This window comes from Coturnix japonica, chromosome Z (assembly GCF_054131305.1).
Source record: "Coturnix japonica strain WE chromosome Z, WE-NBRP24, whole genome shotgun sequence".
NCBI classification, from domain to species: Eukaryota; Metazoa; Chordata; class Aves; order Galliformes; family Phasianidae; genus Coturnix; species Coturnix japonica.
In genome coordinates, this window is record NC_140702.1 from 55,368,645 (window position 1) to 55,389,108 (window position 20,464).

A 20,464-nucleotide genomic window follows, 5' to 3' on the forward strand; every position below is an offset into this window, starting at 1 on the left:
AGCTGAAACATACTGCCTAAAAGCTCAGTGCACACATGCAACTCTAGCAGTCTCCTGGATTGTTTTGTATTCAAGAGGTTTCTGGTCTCACCTCAGCCACGGCTCTTCCTAGCACAGTCCAGTTCTTCCTCTTTCATTATGTTTTTTTTCCTCCAAGCCCCCTCTGCCTGTCTTGTCTTCCAAAACAGTGTTTAAGGGTACTCCCCCTTGCTGCCAGGTGTCCTTTCCAACAGTGATCTTCACTGCCACACATACTACACTATTAAACAATCATATGGATGGGTTCTACCAAAAATGGACATGTCATTTACCAACATACCCTTTGAACAGAGATCACTTCTGTAGTATCTACCCCCTGCACAGGGTCAAAGACTTAACGATCTTTTGACTTCTGTAAGCCTCAAAATGTCAGACAATTCCTATGTCTTATCACCTGTGACATCAGACCATATAAGCTTCAGATACCAGCAGCCATCTTCCCAAGACAGCACTCTGCCAATTGAAAAGCACACATGTAACAACAAAAAACTTAATTTCAAAAAAGACAGTGCATTACTCTATAAACATTCCTTTTACACTACAAGCAAGTGAAAGGCGACTAGCAAAGGCACATGACTTTTTAAATGCCTGGAGAGTTTGGAAGGAATGCGCTTGTCAAAAACCGCTGGCAAGCACAATCCCTACAACAGCAGGCAATGGGATATCCAAGCTTGCATTTTTGCTTCTTTTTCTGGACACAGTATTACCATCCCCACCTTCTTTATTTATTCAGGAGAAGGATGGTATTACTGAATTTATTCTCTTAGTTAAGATCCTTTTCTATTGCACAGAAAGAATTATTTACAAAAAGAGAATTAGACAAACACATCTGGGGAGCATTTTAAGCTCATTTTACAGTTACGGAAATCTGAATTGTCAGAGCCCACTAGCATAGGAAGTCATTTATTTTTTATGTAAATATTAGCTACTGCATTCCCAGTTTCCATCAATTTTAGAAGTATAATTCTCAAAACAAATTCCCTGGAGGTATGAAAAAATGACTGAAGAGAAATGCAAGAAGGCATACCTTCCTTTTAGCAAAAATTAAAAACATCTTTTTAGCAAAAGAGAACCTATATTTTCATAGTTTGTTTCTTTTATTTTGCTAAACATTCCTGTTTGTATCCTTTACACGATGCAGAATCATAACATTTACACTATTAAGGGATTTTACAGCACACAATTTGCAGGAATGGTAAGTTATCCCACAGGAAATTATAGTGTTTTGTTGCAGATATCACCACATACAGATAAACAGCAAAAAAATTTATGTTGCAGTTCAGTACCTGTACCAAAAGCCAAACACCCCCATCTTAAAGTAAATGTCTCCTTGTAAAGAAATTGGAAAAAAAAAATCCCCCCCCAAAAAAATCGCAACTGGCCATATCTCTTACTTTTGAGGAGTCTTTCTGCACAAACCAACAACATCACTGTCACAAATGACTTTGATAATCTTTTTGTAAATTACTTTAAAAGCTTATGGGGGGGGGGGATTGACACGGGAACAATTATATTTATTTATTTATTTACTTATTTATTTACTTATTTTAAGAATTTCCAGAAACCAAGCTACAAAAGCTATTCATGTTCTCAAGGAGGACAAGAATAAATGAGAATTATTAATGGACTTCAGATGGGGTAATATGCGTTCTTTCACTGCCTGTGATTGGCAGTATCTTGGATAGAATTTTACTTATAAGCCAACTTGAAATGATATTTCCGTGTCTTGATTCCTAAATAAAACTTGTAAAAATCAGTTCAGTTAGATGACATTAGCTACTCCTCAGTGACCAAACACTTTGTAATAAGCAGACTGGTTGGCATAGATGACTTAATACAGACACAGAATAAGTGCATAATTAAATCAAACAGAAAAGCTAATAAAGAGTGCATAGACATGGTACAGACAGTGTTATTTAGAGGATGGAAGACGTCAGTAGGAAGAGAACAGTTGTAGATCTTAAGTGTGTTTTGATCCAGTATTCTGATTTATTAAATGTTTCCCCATCACTTTATGCCCTAATAAGTTTCCATGACTAACATGACCTAAAGACACAGAAAAGGCTAGTCAAGTGCAGTTTCCTAGGCTATATCTCTACCAAGATGCTGCAACTGAATATTGGTTAAAATACCCCATTAAGTGGAAATATATCTTGGTAAAATTAGTTCATTCCAGTTTATAAAGATCTCTAACCTACAAAAAAATAAAAGCAAAACAAAACAAAAAAGACCAAAAAATCGTAGACCAAAAAATGTATTTCATTCAAGTTCAGTTTATAAAGTATGAAGTATGTATTCCCTGCTAACAAAAAAGGAGCAAAATAAACTAAAAATAATCCATCACCACATATTAATCCAGTGCAATTAAAAAAAGACAGTCTTAAGCACTATAAGTCTGACACCCCATTGTTTTCTGTTCCTTTTAAACAAGTAAATACACTCCCCTAAAAATTCATCTGAATGATGAAGGAGAACACAGTTCCTGAAGCAAGATGATAATTCTCCCCATGTTAGTAAGTTCTTCTTAAACACTTAATTTTGTATATTTACTAGTTGTAATATGACTCAGTCAGATCAAACAAGAAGAACAGTCCCCAGAGCACAGCCTAAAAGTTAACACAGTTGTACGCCAATTGTGGAAAACTGATTTTTGACAGCCAGCAGGAGTAAGAATCAATTAGTGAAACTTCTGGTAGCAGACAGGAAAAAAGTACCTTACCGCTAAGACCACCCATACATTTTATTATCTGCTGCTCCGATGCACAATGATAATATAGCTAAAAGGCTGCATTCTAATTTTTACTAAGGCTGGCCAGATTAGAAAAAGTAACGACAAGAGTTTGCTATGAGTAAAAGGCTATCAAGAGAGAAGTGCAAAAGGATATTCTGCATGATAGCTGTACCCTGCAAACTGTGGAGATCCAGGCCTTTGCTAATTAAGCAAATGAAACAAAAGGGCTAATACAATAATACAGAAATACAAAGTAAGTTCCAACTTTTTCTTTTTACAGTGGCAAAGTATTCATGATGGATTCGAAAATATTAGCCAAAGAAGATGAAACTTATCAGTCTGTCTTAAGGACAGGCTGTCAAAGCCAACTCAAATGTCAGGATGCTGTATTTACTACTAGGAGAAACGATGCTTCAGAATATAATAAAGACAATGAAATGTATTGGTCTCTGCATTATTAAATGCAAATTTAAGATAAGTCTGTACTAATTTAATGACTAGAGGCATAAAGATTAGGATTTAATGTTTGCTCCAAGAGAAATAATAAATCATATAAGAAAAGAATTCTAATACATTGCAGAGGACTAGAAATCTAGATTTCAGAGCAACTGGCACTTGAATAGTTTTCCTTTAAGTATACACACGTATATATGTGTGCACATATTTATGGGTATACACATACCTAAACATACATACACAAAAATAAAATCAAATAAAAATTATATATTACACAAACACGCGCATGCATACTCTCTACTGATCTCAAAATAAGCAGCACGGGCACATAATTAAGGGGTCCCCAGGGCTCATAAAGAAAGTGCAACGACCTTGTTAGTGTTTGGCCTTTCTTTCGCACCCAGTCTCATTGTAAAACAGTCAACCATGAAAGTACTTTAAAAAGCTGGTTTTCTCTTTATATTTACAGCATGATTTCATAATGTACCTTTCATGTTTTAGAGAAGCTGGTGCTCCTCTATATCTTCCTGGCAAATTCAACAAGAACCACAAACTTTCTAATTTACAACTTTCAGAAATCTGAATGCTTTTGAATACTGGGATTTTCAACTTTGCAATTTAATGACAACCCTGCCTTTGGCCTTTCCTGACCTGTTGTGAAGTAAATCAGGCACACTAATGTGGGCTAACAAGTCTTTTTCACACTGTTCGATCACCCTGCATCTTTTTTCTCGGCAGACACCGCCTCTCTCCCACTCTCTGTCTAGCCATCCTCCCTCAAAGCAAACAAAATGGTCACTGTAACCCTGCATTACTGCTCATTAGATCACAGGTTAGTCAAGTGGAACTGCTCGAGGTTCCCAAAGGAGAGCTATACTTCAAAAATCTGTCCATGTCAAATGAAGAAAAAACCGCTGAGCGTGGGGTCACCCAGATCAATGATCAAAAGAGACTGAGAATAGTGGAGGGGGGAAAAAAAAAAAAAAAAAAGAAAAAAAAAAAAAAAGAAAGAAAAAAAAAGAGGAAAAAAACCCCTTTTTTGTTAAAAAAAAAAAAAAAACACAACAGAAAACAGTCTTCTGTATAATAAATCAGAATACAAAGATGCTAAGCTTTTTCCCCCTCTTAACAACATTCCATTTTTGCTTTAAAATGGAATACCTTGTTTTTCAAGATTTCCTAAAAATAAGATTACTCCTGAGTGTTAGGACTGCAATTTCAACAAAAGCCGAAATCACCGTAACAAGATTAGCACAAGAAATAATTGTCGAAAATCTTAGGGATTTTCTCTCCATTACATAAATAACTATTCAAAAACTGCAACTAAAATTGATTTTAATTACAGTTTTTGAATTTCAGCTATGATTTAAATTTAAACCTATTATGCACTCTGAACCTCATGAGAAATGATACAGGTAGTACATGCACTGAAAAAGTAGTCACCCAGTTGGGTAGCTTGAACTCTTCTAGTACGAGGTGCAGGCGCATGTAATACTTGACAAGTGTGCAGCACCATTTCTGTAGACTCTGCTCCTTCTTTAAAAAAACATAGGAATTACCAAGAGATAACTAAGAAAACTAAAGAAAAATACAAAACCCAAAAGCTTTTCTTCCAATGAAATAATAATTTCACCCCAAGTAATGAATTTGGATCCATGGAGCAGATTAAATTACTCAATGAAAAGTTCTGCCTATGAATGTTCTGCGCACACACAAGATTTTGGAAGTCACGCTGAGTAACAGTGAGGTAATGGCCTTCATAAGAAAGGCTCAGTGACTTAATCAATGAGTTTTACAGTGTCCTCGATGCCTTACAGCACATATTAATACCTGTACATGGAACTTCAACCTGCACTTTAAAAAGACCTACAAATCAGTTAATTGAGGATTTATTTTTAAGACAATTTCTGATCCTTGCGACTCTGTATCTAAGCAGAATTTGAACAAAGACAACAGAGAACACTAGAAAAGCAAAGACATTAAGAACTTAATACATTGCCATGGACCATTCCATGCAATAATATTTCACTAATAATTTTCTGTACAAATTCAAAATGTTGAGCTGTTCAGATTCCAAAATAACAAGTTACTGCTTCATGTCAGCCTGCTGTTACAGAATCTCTAAACATATAAACACTTTTAAGAAAACATTTACACTTATAAAGTTACAGAGTACTTCTATTTCTATCGCTGAACCACTGAAAGAAGGAGACAGTAAAACAGACCTCTTTTTGAGAGAAATACCATTCTGCATTACATAGATTTCTATTCTCCTGCTACCATTTATCCCTGGATTATTGCATTTTCAAAAATCACAACACTCAAATCTTACAACCAGACACAGTTGATTTCAGCTTCCATGACACCCAGTTTCTTTCACAACGCACTCCCATCTGTGAATGCTTTATTCAGAGGGCAGTGAGGCACTGGCACAGTCTTTCTGGAGAAGCTGTAGATGCCCCATCCCTGGAGGCACTCAAGGCCAGGTTGGGTAGAATCTCAGGCAACCTGGTCTAGTGAGCATGGCACAGGTTTAGAATTAGATGGCCTTCCAAAACAAGTCACTCATTGGTTCTATGATCTTCAGAAGTGCTGAGTGTAAAGAGGCAGATAAAGAATCCCATACTCAAGCTGAACTCTGATCACCTTTTGCAAGGAGCAAGTTTAAGAAATCCTTCCTTTATATAATCCCAACTAGCTTTTATGAACTGATGGCAATTAAGAACAATGTCAATCCATGTTACTGCACTACTTTATTTTGCAAGCATGAACTAAATTCCAATTTCAATATCCATCTGAATCTATAATCACTGCATTTCTTACTGTACAGACTATGCCATGTTCTAGTTTCATACAATTTTTAGTTTTGCAAGTAAAATTCCTTCCCTTTGAATGATGTTTTATTTTGTCCCATCAAGAAAGACTTAAAAGAGAGTTCATTTTTCTAGCCCCACCATGAAAATATATGCATAGGGAAGGAGGTGGAGTATCTGTCATGACCTAATTTCTTATAAAACAATAATTGAAACAACTTCATCTAAAGAAAAGAACATGCTTACTGTTTAAATCTTTAAGTTACCTTCTTATGAAATGATTCTCATACAAAGTAGAAACTTTCTAGACAGATTTATTCACAAATCTGTAAAAAGCTTTTACAATTCTTTACTTTCTTCTTTCCCCTCATGCCAGTGAGTCAAAGGTAACAAATACAGCTTAATCCAAATCTGAAATTTCTAATTTAGATTTGTTTAAAAGGTCACTTATGTATTTTGTAGCAGTAAATATTTACCATCCAATTTGCTATTAGTATAATTATTCTAACAATGCAACACTGAACGACCTTTTAAATATTTACATTGGATGCAGACTTGAAACACTATGAAATTGTTTTGCTGTTCACATCCAACTAGGACTCCACTTAAAGATTATTTTACTGTCTACTGATTTTTTTTTTTCATTATATTTTATTTATATTACTCTATTTTAGGATCTTTTTATATCTAAATCCTCGAGCAGTTCTGAAGAAGTTCTTTAATCAGAAAGGGATTTCCTAAGAGATGTGTATATAAGAATCATTTCAGCATTCTTCTAAACATGGCAAAACTAATATTTCTTAAACATCATTTTAATAACATCCCTCTCTCCTGCAAATGTGTTCACAACTGAAGCCTGACAAATAACTCCACAGTTCTCACAAAGGCCACAGTTGTGAAGGAAGCAGCCAATACTCAAAATAGCGGAGTCCGGTTCCAAAACAATCTTTAAATATCAGGGGATACACCTTGGACGAGAAGTAGTATTTGCTGTGAAGGGATTGCAAATATTAAGGTCATTTAGGTCACTATGATCTCAAAACAGGGTAGGAATCCATATTTTGGCTATTTGCTGCAGTAATTTGAAGATAAATTATTTCACAAATTGTTTCTTGACGAACCAAAAATCTGCCCCCAATTTAACTTTGCTGTAGACATCCCTGTCATAAAGTACACAGATTTGCAACAGCTGGTGTTTAAGAATTCATCTAGGTGAACTATTTCACAAGGTTTAAGCAGGGCAAGAATAGGGCTGACTGCAGTCAGTACTTCCATTTTCATTCTTGGCTTAAGGCTTAAGATTTTGCATTACCAGCTGCTGGAGGGCACAGAGATACTGCATGCTCTCTGAAGCTTAACCTCTTAACTTACTGCTCAATGCTGTTTTCAGATTGTTAGTAATGACACCTATAATAATACCCACACATCAGTAAGTTGAAAGGTTTTCTAAACAGAATCTACTTTCCTTAAGTAGAAGAAAATACAAGACAAAAACTATGGCAAAATATGATGATTCCTATCATGCAAAATAAAAAGAAACAATTAAGTCTTCAAATTAGGCCTGTTGTGCAGCTAGCTTGGATCATAAAGCATCAAGTCCAGAAAGAGCAGTTTAGACAGATCTCCAGCTCTCCTGCATGAGAAAGAACCCCCACCTACCCTGTCAAACCTGAATGTTCTCATTCAACAATTATTTAGCTTTAAGACACTGAGGAGGAGAAGACATTTATTTATACAATAATTTCCAGACAAACATGAGAGAGGAAACTGGCAATGTAATAGATTCTGGTCCCTACTTCACTGAGGTGGTTCTCACAGCAAGCAAACACCCTCCAATTCTTTCTTAGCAGAAAATGACATTGGACAGCATTCACGACTCAAAAACCAAACGCCTAAATTACTCGAAAATAGATAAAACCACCACATCCATATAATCAAGAAATTCTGCTTTGAAAATACTGTTCATAAGTCAAAGACAAGCTGATCTACATCTTTAAAGTATTAATTTGTTTGCAAGAGATAAAAAGCACTTGAGAGTAGCTCACTATATAATATCTTTGTACATTTTTTGTCCTGACAATGATATTTAGAAATCTAACAATCTTGAAATAGATTGAGAAGAGTTTGGGTTCATGTCTGCAAGTCTGTCTACATTTAAAAGTCTTATCATTACTACAAAAGGGGATTTAGAAGACATCTTCAACTATTTCCCCTGGAACAAGTGTCAACAACTTGTAAGCATGAAAGAAATGTACCAATTGCCTGCACATTTGGATAACTAAAAAAAAACTCAACAAAAATTACATTCTATGGGTGTCTTTGCATATACAGTCACGGAAACAGCCTAAAATATAAAAAATCACAAGCTCCCCAAAACCAGCACCCCAACATGTAATGTAGCCACTTCACCACTGAAATGGCAGTGCTTCATGGTTCAATTTACTTTAAACCTCCACTAGCCAGAAATGGCTTCTACAAGATGCCATGTTCTTAGAACATTCAGATGACTGTTTGCCTCTAAAGTACGGTGGCTATGGACAGCTTTCAGTTCATCCCATTTGTCAGTTCTAAACATTGTTCTGACTTTGTAAGTAAATGACTTGTAGTTTGCATACTGGTTGATAGGAATATACTGAAATACCCAGCTCCTATCCAAAAACACTCATCTGCAATCAAAAGGAACTTTGTGATGCCAACAAAAATACCACCACTGTTACATTTTTTATATCTTAGAGAATCAGGTACACTGCTCTAGAATTGCACCCAGTTCTTTGGAAACAGTGGCCAAACTTTCATGACAACTTCTAGATACTTTCACACTACCTTCTCCTCTGATGAGTAACTTATTTCTTTATATTTCCTAACTCAGAAGGGTTCCAAAACAGCATTAAAAAGTGATTTCCAATTGACTAAATCTTTATTAATTAATTAATTTTAATAATAAGGCTTTTTTACAATGTATCTCAAATACAATTGCCTGACTTTTGTGTTTCAATTGACATACATTGTCTTTACTTCAACCACACTCACTTGAAATCACTTAGCAGCTATTTTAAAAGTTTTAACTACGTGTTACTGTCACACCACCAAAACAACTTATAAATATCTTTGATATGAAAAAGTGGAATAAATACCACACAATTTAAGATAACACAATTAAAAGGCTCCGTATTTAAAGTAACTTCTTCATTCATAGTTTCTAGAATGAAATACCTAATGTATTTTTATTTGTTTATCTTCCCTCTAGTGGAAGATACCTTTGTGGCAGCAAGGCTGGATCTTTAACTGATAGTATGATTTTGATTAAAAACAAACAAGCAAACAAAAAACTATACTAAAACTAGCTAATGAGGAACTGAATACAGATGAATAGGATTACATTTACTGATTAGTGCTTCAGCTTAGCTTCTCCTGTAACTTTTTCTGATAACTTCAGTAACATGACATGTATTCTCTAATGATGTCTGCAAAATCAATTAGATTCAGATATGTTTCATGATTAAACAAGCTGACTGGATATTTTTTCCAAGTAATTACTGTAGTTTTGAACTGAGCTACTCATGATACTTTTTAATTCTTACAGCATACAGCTTCTACAGTACTTTTTCTACCTATGGAATGCGTGGAGTAAAACACATAAAACACAAAATTCTGAAAAGCTAAAGCAACTGCACTTCTCAACAATAAATATAACTAACATCTGTTGCAGAAACTGCTTGGCACTTGTTCAGTTTTGTGAGGGATTTTTGTTACAGATAAATATTTTTCTACAATTCCTGTTACACACCACTCAACTCAGACATTTTCTTTAATTATACTCCAAGGGGTCCTTTCATATCCATTAAAGAAAGGTAAACTGTTGTCTAGAAGAATACATTCTACTTTTAAATTTCAATCGTGATTCACTTATTTAATAACACACACACAAAAAAAATCAAGACAATATCTAAATTTAATGGAGTCAGTTCTGCAAAAAAGACTAAGAAAATTCTCAATGCTCAAGAGATTATCTTTGTTAAATCTTTAAAAATGATCTGTGGAAACAAGAAATAGTCCTGCAATGATATAGTATTTTATTTTCACTCATGCCACACCCCACTAATGGAGACAAAAGCACAGCAAAAAGCACACCTTCAAGAAATCTAGAAATTTCTAATTCAACATCTGCAAAACTGAGTAAGGCTCCTACTTTGCATTCACAGCAAACACATGACATCATTTTTTCAGGGACAAAATACCAGGAATAACTGTGTGACAGTCTCCCTCAGTTCATCAAAGTAATTTTTTTTTTCCTTATTACTCTTATGTAAAGAATTCCACAGACATACACTGACATCTTGATACAATATTTTTTCTGAACATATGCATTAGTTGTGCACATTTAATAGAATTATTGTATTCAGCATTTCATAATGAATCAAAGTGGTAATAGAGATTTGTTTGCTGTGAATGCACACCATACACACAATAGAAATATATCTAACTGCTACAGTAAGAATATAAAGGTCAATTCGTCTACTGAGATGTCATGCAATTGGTAATGACAGAGAGGGGGATGAGGAGGGGATGAGGGTAAATGAGGATAAACAAAAAGGTTTATTCCAAATACATGAAGGATTTCTCATATGCTGAAAAGTCTATTCACCTAGGGTCAAATGCAAAATGAAATGTTATGTCTATAAACTGCAACCTAACTGGCACATGTCACTTGGCACAAAAACACTGGTTCCTCTCCTGTATTCACTATTCACATGAATCCAGAGAATAAATATTTCTTAAATAAGATCTATAATCAAACGAGAGATGCTTGAAAATACTTAAATAATAAAAAAGAACATGTCCATGGTCTATTAAAAAAATAAATTGTAACACTTTGGGTAGATCTGGATGAATTAAATTAAGCATGATTTAAAGCATATCTCAGGCTGGTGTCATTTCGGACAGGAAAGGATTAGGAAAAAATGTTTACTTTTACCTTGCACATTAAACAAGAAGAAAATAATAAATTTGTCCATTAAAATCATTATCATATTCCCTCTAAATACTAATTATCATTTCCTAAATCTGTTATTGGCTGAACGAGACCTATAAGTTGCAGATTCAATCCCACTATCAATTCAGCTTAGTTTTTAGTGTAACTTCGCATACTAAATCCAAATCCTTATTCTTTTTCAAACATAGATTCCTGGAGTAAAGGATCAACAGTTTAATACAGATTTATACAGTTTAACTCACACCATTTTCACTTATTTTCTTTCTCTTATATTAAAAACCTCAGTGTATCTCAATCCCATTTACATTTCTCCCATTTAACACAAACTTTCTGTTCTCTTTTTGCAAAAGAGACATAATGGCAATAATGCAGAAGAGAACGCGCATACACATGTAGCATATCAATAGCAGTTTCCCTACGTACCATTAAATTTTGCAATTAATTCAACCAGCATTCTTTATAAAGGTAATACTTTGGACAAAGAAGCGCATCTATGGCAGCAGAATTTAGAATAACAATCAGCAACAAAGTAAGATGCTGAAAGAGTCTCAATTTTGCTGCATGAAAAACATGACTCGAAGAACAAACAAGATTTCACATGCAATCTTTAATGTGAAGAGTCCTTTAAATGGCATTTACAAACAGAATGACACAACTGAATTTCTTCTTGTAACTTCAGAAATAGAGGCTCTTATGATGAATAAACAACTTTCTGCATTTCCTCAATGATAAGTGACTTCATTGGAAAGTATCAATGAAGACTTCTTTCAGAAACGTAAAAGCAAATAGTACACTGAATAGAAAAGATACATGATTTACCAGATGGGGGATACAAGAGAAAAATATTACTTCTAAAAAGAAGAAAATCAGAACAGGTTAAGAACTTCAGAAAAAGAACTGCAACTATGCCCTCACACCAGTTTATAAAAGTTAAGGTAAAAAGCTTTTATGTAAAAGGCTCCTCACGACAGCCAACAACCTATTGGTTTAAGCAATTTCAAAGAATGGAGTGATGGGACAGACTAAAACTAATAGCAAATAAATACCAACACGCAAAACAAACAACAAAACACCCATAAAATACTGTCATAGCAGCTTTTGAGAAGAGTAGTTTAAATTTTTTTATACCCTGAAGCAAATCACAAAGAAAATGCAGGAGAATTCTGTTTGTATCCTAGTACTTCTTGTTGATAATGCACTGGAATAAATCCTTAGTAGCAGGGAGAGAGAAGGATGACTGAAACCAGTCCTTAACTAGGACATCAGGGTAGTAAATAATAACGGGTCAGCAGTGTGCAGACAGTAAAAACAAACAGGCCAGGTAATGTCACGATAACGTACCTCTTGTACAGAGCGTGCTGCTGGTTTGTCTTGATGATTGGCCAGTATTAAAAACGGCAAAGTACATAACTGTGGGTGCTGGAGAGCTGAATGTAGTTCATTCCTAGCAGTTTCTAGATCGTCTTCAGAGGAGGCACTGTCTAATACAAATATTACCCCTTGGGATCCTTGGTAGTAACGACTCCAGTATTTCCTGATATTGTCAGCACCTTTTAAAACAACAATAATAACTAATTAGAACAAATATAATTGAACACCTTTAAAACTTGTAATTGAAAATAATGCTTCAATTTGTAACAATCAAAGCAATCAACTTTTTTTTTCTCATAAATATACATCATTGAAAGAACAAGGGAAAAAGAATCCATGAAGCTGGCGCACACACACACGCACACACAAACGCACACAAACTAACATCATTTAAATACGGAACAAAAGTGACTAAAGGCCCTGAAAGTGTCTGCTCTGTAAATAAGCACTAGTAGAATTACTACACTAATCCCACCTAATCTCGGCTAATCCCATACTTTCTCACTGAAATATCCTGATATAAACACATGAAGAAGATGGCCTTTTTCCATCCATTCTACCTTAGCCCTATAGCTGTAAACTGCAGTTTCCTTCTTGTCAGTTGTTCGCTATTAAGTATGATAAAGTCTTTCATTTCACACCTCCAAATGTTCAAATACCTTGTAATCAAGGAAAAAAGGTGTCAGGAAAGCCTATTAAAATTACAATTACATGTATAATGATAAGGAAGTTAATACACTTGTGACTTGAATAGCGAGTGATAAGGTGGTAATTTTCAACAGTATTCATTTCAACTATTTTGCTCTGTCAGCCACACTGCAGATTCTGGAAAAGCCAGCCCCACAGTACACACGGTGAATGACTACAGGCTTATGTGTGACAGTAAGTCTTAGGGCACAGTTCAGCAGCACTCAGTCAACTCAACAGAAGCCAAGCAATAAGGTTATATCTAGAAAGCTTTTGTGTACCCTGGAGAACAGCATATGTTGTAATGCTAAGGTAGGGAAACAAGATATTTGACAGCTGTCAAACTATCTAAATTAAATTTGGACACAGGCTACTCTTTGTGTGTCTGAATCTGGCACTAGACTCATGGGGTCTAGCATTAAAAAGTGAACATCAGCAGCAGTACCCTAGGAGAAAGCTTGACATGTTTGCAAGACTGTGATTTGTAGAGATGTGCTGAAGGTATCCTTCGCAAACACCACAAATCTTACATAACTATAGGAAAAAGTGAACTTCAGTTTAGACACAGATATCAAGTGCTGATAAGAAAACTTTATTTTTTGGGGAAATAAAACAACTGCCACAGATATTCTGACCAACATGTAGTCACGGAACGATAAGGTAATGTAAAATAACTACTATAACACTGCTATGATACTTAAAATATTCCTTTAATTTGTACAACTGAAAAGAGCTACTAGAAAAAGGTGAAAACTTATTTCAGAAGGAATTCACACCATATCCTTTAAGTATCCAACGTAGAGTATTCAAATCTCACTCCACAGAGTTACTCCCTTCTCTGTATTCATGACACTGGAACCTCAAGCAGCCAGGCTCTGTATTTTGTGCTCAGCACAATTTAGGTGGCTAATAAACATTGTGAATACTGTGCTTCATCGATAGCTGCATGAAGCTATCTTTATTTTCCTCCTTTTCAGTACTTTCAGAAAAACAGAACACAGCATCATAAAAAACAAACAACAAAAAGGAACTCAAAGGTCTCACATTTGTTAGCTGTCAAACTTCCAGCAAGTCTCCATCAATAGCACAACAAATGTCACAGAGCTCTTGTTTCAAGGTAGATGAGTCTGTGCATGAAAGCTTCTACTAAAGTGAAGTTCATGGAAATTTATATATGTCTGTGAAAAGTGAGTTTGATCCACTTAGGTGTGTATATTATGTGTATTATACTATCATCTTAAAGTAAAACACGTGATTTAAAATAATCTCTGTCTCTAGTCATGAGATTTTACAGATTATTTTAAAAGGACAGTCAGAAAATACATGCCATATATCACATGCTAATATTTATTCAATTCCATATCTGAAGTTTTGATAAATTGTAGTAGGCAGAACCACAGTGGACTGCATTTTATGTCTGACAGCTGTTCTGAAACTCACTCGTTTCTTCTTCGCTCTTTCTCTAGAAACACAAATACATTGTCTTCTAGGAGAGGGAATCATTGAGTGGTTTCCTCTCTTCCTATTATTCCATCTCCACCCTCCCTCCACTACCCTATGGAGATACCATAGAAGTTCAGATTGCAGAAACAGCAAAGCAGCTTCCCAGGCTGAATACTGCTACCAGCTTATCTAAGCTGAGTCACCTTCAGCTACAGCACCCATGATCTCCAACGGAAAGCTCTTTATGCGTCTGTCTCTACAGCAGGCATATAAAGAACACAGTAAGTCTACCACAGCTGTGTTATTTCTGTCTGTCTAGTCCTTCTGCTGACTAGCTCACAGAAGTTTGAATCAGCTTTAGTCTTTGAAAGGATCAAAGCTATTTCTGGCTTGAATCAAAAAATCGAAACTTCTGGAAATGAGAGTTGTTTAATAAAGTGTAAGTATGGTTTATGATGATAAACTAGGATGCTAAACTTCCCTCCACCAGTTCAGCCTTAACAAAGCAGAGTTTCATATCCATTAGGAGAAAGAGCCTTTTTAGCATACCAAGAAGTTTCGATTTTTCACAAAAATTCTATTCAACAAAAACTAACCCCCAAAGCTCTGTATAGCAGGATAAGCACATGCTCACATCTCCTATTTGGTTCAAGTAAGATAAGAGATAGTCCATTCACACTGCAAAGAGCTAATTGTAAAAAAAAAAGAACATCTCCCCTGAGCAATGAAAAGATCACTACTGCTCAATCCCTGTCTGAATTTCCTCAAGAGTCAAGTTTACGTGATCAGCAAACAGGTGTAAATGATCTCTTATCTATGAAAGGAAGAAACTATTTGAGTGAGTCTGGACCACGTATGATTGATAACAAACAGACCCATATTTACTGCTTTCAAATATGAATGTCTCTACAAGACTCATAGCTTAGATAGCTCATCAGGGTCATCTAAAAATGTCACTTGCTAAAATGTTCCATAATCTGTTAGATGCAAATACGTCACATGCAGTTGGCTAAACATGCACTCCATCACCAGATTTTGTAGAGGTGTCAACTGCCTTTTAGTCAAATACAGCAAAGAGATTTTACTGTTTTGTTCTATCATGTCCCAGTGAGTATGACTGAGGCTGGCATTTATATGTGGTATCAGTTTTCTGATGACTAAACGTGAAATTTTAGCTCCCCTACTAGGCTATGTTGTCACAAGAGTGTTCAGTCCTACTCTGTTTCTTCACAGAGCAAGGTAGGACTGTGGTTTGCCCATAACCTATATAAATATTAAGTTCTGTTTAGTGGATCAACATCCTTTTTCACAAGGCAGACAGTACCTGACAGCTGTTGCCATCTTCTGCAGGAGCTTGTACTTCCCATTCAATTTAATTTGCACAACAGCATGACTGCCCCTTCCTACTTTCATTTGTTATTTCCAAATTAGGACAAAATACACACAATTGTTTTACCAGTCTTCTTTAAAACTATTGGTTCTTGAGCTCTCACCAAAACAATTAATTCAGCTGGTTTAACAGTGTAAATTTATTTCTTTGGTTACAAAGCTTAAGGAGGAACAGCAGTAGGGAGGACAGTTCTCTTATGCTGGGCTTGCTCAATTTCATGGAATCCAAGCATCCTTGATACTAAGCATTCTGTTTTTGCTGAGCAGCTTACACTTAAATGGAATTTAAAAGATGATTACACAGTACGTTGATTTTCTGTGCTTATGAAAAAGGCCTTTGAGTAGATTACAAAAAAACACAAACACATGGCAGTTTATTTTAGTACATAAAACAGAGAAAGTTACTAAATCCTTGAGCATGTTGTTAGTATTTATAAACTTAGGAAGAATAAAAAAGAGCTATTCACATCTAAAATCACTCATTTAAATTTGACCGGGTTCAGCAGTTGGCATCTCACAGTAGTTTCTAAGCCTGCGTTTACAAGATAGCTAGCTGAATTATAAAATTGATTTACTCCAAAAAAAAACAACTTTAAATTATTAGGTGGCTTCCAGAATGGGCCTGTAATCTTGATTTAGGCCTAAGTGTACACGTCACACAGATGCCATGACACTGAATTCTGTTTTGACAGCATTTCAACAGTGAATGACTGTATAAACATATGGAATAAATGATGGTACTTGGTCTCGAGGTTGGAAAAACAATTCTCAGAGTCAACGAAAAAGCTTTGTATTGCCTGTACACCTTCATTATCGAACTTGAGAATAAACTCCAGTATTCCATATCCCAAACTTCCTCCAGAGTCAGAAGCAAGCAGACTTAGAAACTTCTGAACAACAATGTTCATATCTGCATTATTTTTGTAGTCTTTCCTTACTCTTCTTTGTGTTCTTCACAAACAATTTCACCTACGGTTACAGAGACTGCTGCACCACTACAGGAAATCATCAAATCTGTAATTTCTCTCTATTCCATTACTAAGTTGTGTAATGTAGAGAGATGTTTCAAGTTACCTTGAAAAGAGTACATTCTGAAACAATGTGGTTTAGGGCACACCACATCTGGGGCACAGCAATCCAAACTACAGACATTATTTTATGGACAAAGTTTTTGGAAGAAAATACTTCTTTTTTCACAGAGAGAGAGCAGGAAGGGATTATTTGTAGACTAAAATAGAAACTTAGAGAATGGGAAGTTTGGCTCAATCAGTAAATAAAGCAAGAGCTCCTTCTCAAGTAATATACTTGATTTGAAAGCTACATTCTTATATAGAATAGACATTATATATATATATTTTTTTTTTTATGTATGTGGAATTGGATAAAATTTCTGACTTCTGGTAGGAAGACAGTCTGGCTTAAAAATAGGAATAAAAACAAAAGCAGAAATAGCATTGGTTTTGTTTTATTTTTCTTCAATATACTAATTCTGTGTACCTCAAAACATAACATATTTATTATATATGTGTATATATATACACACACATTATATACATAAATACAGGTTGGTGGGCATATATATATTGATCTACAAAAGAGTACAGCAAACTTTGTTCCATGTCCCTAATCCTAAAGCCCAATGAAGAGATAAATAGAGTAGAACAAGATTAAAAAAAAAAAAAAAAAGAAAAAAGACAACTGTTTTCTGTACATTTGGCATTAAACTTTACAACCCCTACAGAAATGAAGAAACAAAACCTGGCCAATTCCAGCAGGCAAGCAGGACACTCAAAACTATTAACATCTTCAACCTCAAAGAAGGATACTGTTCTAGCCAAACAAAAAGAATACTACACAGTCAGCATCTGTTTCACATAGGCTGCTTGGCTGCCTTAAAGAACCTTAAATAGTATGACTTTTGCTGCTAGATCTTTAAATATTGGCTGTTACTACTTTGCTGTATGAAGTCATCTGAACCTTTCAGTTTTCAGTCACATAAACCTAAAAGGTAATTCTAAATTAGAATATATAAATACAAAACTATATATAAATTCACCTTTGAATAACATGTAGCAATGAATGATGACTGTTAAAAACAGAAGCATCTCCACCTTTCTCCAAATGCCTGGACAAGACCTTCAAACTAAGCTAAGAGGAACTCAGATAACAACTTCTTAATAACTGAATACAAAAAGCAGGAATAAGAATACAGAGGCTTCTCTTCCATAACACTTTCTATTCAGTCTTTCTCATTTTTATCTGTTGTGGTGGAAAATAGTGAATTCTAGTCCCAGTGACCTATACTTTTTAAATGTTACACAAATAGCAGTTTGCTATTGTGAGAAATGCTCGTGCTCAATATTCCAGGCTCAGACGGAATTTGCTATGAATCATGACTTATTTCATGCTTTCACAATAACAGGCAACCTAGAGAAAAGGCATGACAGATCAGAGAGACACAGCAGTTCCCATTTTCTACTTCCCAGTGCAAATTTCCTTCCATTTCCTCATTGGTTGAGTACTCCAGGGTTAACAGCCTATCTACTGCTTCTAATTCCCTTAGCAGATTTCCCACCCCTGTTTACTGCTTGAGTAATTTCTCCCTGTTCTCTTCATATTCTTGTTTATGGTATGCTGGGATAACCTCTCATAGTTAACCTTCCACTCTGGCTAACGTTCAAACCGCAGAACCAGTTGCTACCAGTACAGGTCCGGATGCTACTCAAAACTGCAGGTTTCCTATTCTGCAAGCATGAATTTATCTTGCATCAGAACTCCGTGGAACCTCTTTTGACCTCTTTGGAGTCAATATCTTACCATTATGTAAAAACATTTATTTACACATATGATGAGACTTGGACACTAATTTTTTATAATCAAGTGAATAAATGCTATACCTCCAAGTTCTTTTACATTCAAGATGGCATTCTGGAATGGCACTGCTTTTATGCTGAAGCCTAAAAAAAAAGAAAAGAGACAAATAAGTTATTTGTTGCAAGTATATATATATACACATATATGCTTTCCTCTTACTGAAAGTTATTCCTGAGGGAAGGAACATACAAGCTTTGCAGCAATCCAAGCATACTGCTTGTATTTTAAGCAAGAGTCTATAGTGTTACATACATACAGAGATGCATACAGAAATGTAGGTGTATATAATAATAATATCTATCTATACAAATATATATATAATATAATTATGTAAGTATATAATAATACTCTATATATGAAAAAATATAACTGTTCTTTCAGCATAATATGTTCAGACAGAAGTTAATTCATTTCTGACTGGCACAAACAATTTCAACATAATTACATACCTGAAAACTAAGTAAACTCGTTTAGAAAAGTATGTCAGTCTACGTTTATTAGTTACCACTTAACAGAAACAAGGAACTTGTTTTCCCCAGTCAGATAAATAAGATATTCCAGAATTCTAAGTACTAGCTTAAGAAAATCTGATCAAAGTAATTTTGAAGTAGCTTGTTGTCTCAAAATAAATCCTAAACTCTTCCTAGAAAAATGAAAACTGGAATTGGTCTGAATGGCATTAATGTGAAAAGCAAAAGCACAGGCCATAGTTTGAAAATGACGTGGAGAAGCTGTCACACTGCATTCAGTGATTTTCAATATTTTCTTAGTTAGCAAAGGTGTGGTAGGTATAGATAGAACTATTAAAGTTGGATTGTTTGGATGCTACCTAGTTTTCTACACTCTGTTTTCACTGCTCAAGTTGTCTAAATATATTATCGTAATTTGTTGCAGATATCTAGAGGTATATTTTCATTATTTCCTCTGCTAGATCTATACAGCTGTTAACACTGCTGTTACTATTTCTTTTGGGATCAAAAGTGATAATCTTTTAATTTCAGGTGACCACTTAAGATGAAATTGAGGGGAAAAAATGACTAAATTGATCAGCAACTTCCTTCTTAGTTTGAACTGAACATTGACCACAATTAATTTTACGATCTTTTTAACATTCCTACCATTACCACTGTGAAGGCATTGGGATGATTATGCATCGCAGAAAAAAAACTGCATTTTCTTTTGTCTATTTTAGTTCACTTTTTATTTTATTGATTAACCTTATGTTCTTGTAAGTTAAGTAAAGACACACTGAAAAACACTTAGGGCAGCTAAGGGACAATCATATAAAATTCAAGTCCATGAAGCACAGCTACAGTATAAAGCCATATAACTATACACACCAGTTACTCACAACCTGTTCCCTCAGCAGCTCAACCTTAAACTGCTGCAGCCACATATCCAGATTTTTCCATCTCTTATGACCTAATCTGTCCTCTTTTTGAACTTTGCAGCCAGGTATTCCTTTGTCTTAGTCTGAAATTTTGGTTTGTGTTTTTTTTGTTTGGACTTTTTTGCTCAAAACAGACTTCAGTCTTTCTGGTTCTCCTTATATATGTATGCACAGTTAATATAATTCGGTTTTTTTTTTTATTATTTAAGATACCTTTTAGCTGTTGTTGAACCTGTTTCTTTGCATCTTTACAATACATTTATTTATTTATTTATTTA

General features: G+C 34.9%; 1 protein-coding gene across 6 annotated transcripts in view; it reads right to left on the reverse strand.

Moving 5' to 3' along the window:
• The window catches only part of ARL15 (ARF like GTPase 15), a 207,034-nt gene that overhangs the window by 112,007 nt on the left and 74,563 nt on the right, over positions 1-20,464 (reverse strand). For all 6 annotated transcript variants that reach the window (XM_015848718.3, XM_085528020.1, XM_015848716.3 and 3 more), the window contains 2 exons: positions 18,820-18,879; positions 12,374-12,582 (listed from right to left, as the gene is read on the reverse strand). In XM_015848718.3, coding sequence (XP_015704204.1) covers positions 12,374-12,582; positions 18,820-18,879 — 269 coding nt within the window. The remainder of the gene's footprint in view (positions 1-12,373; positions 12,583-18,819; positions 18,880-20,464) is intronic.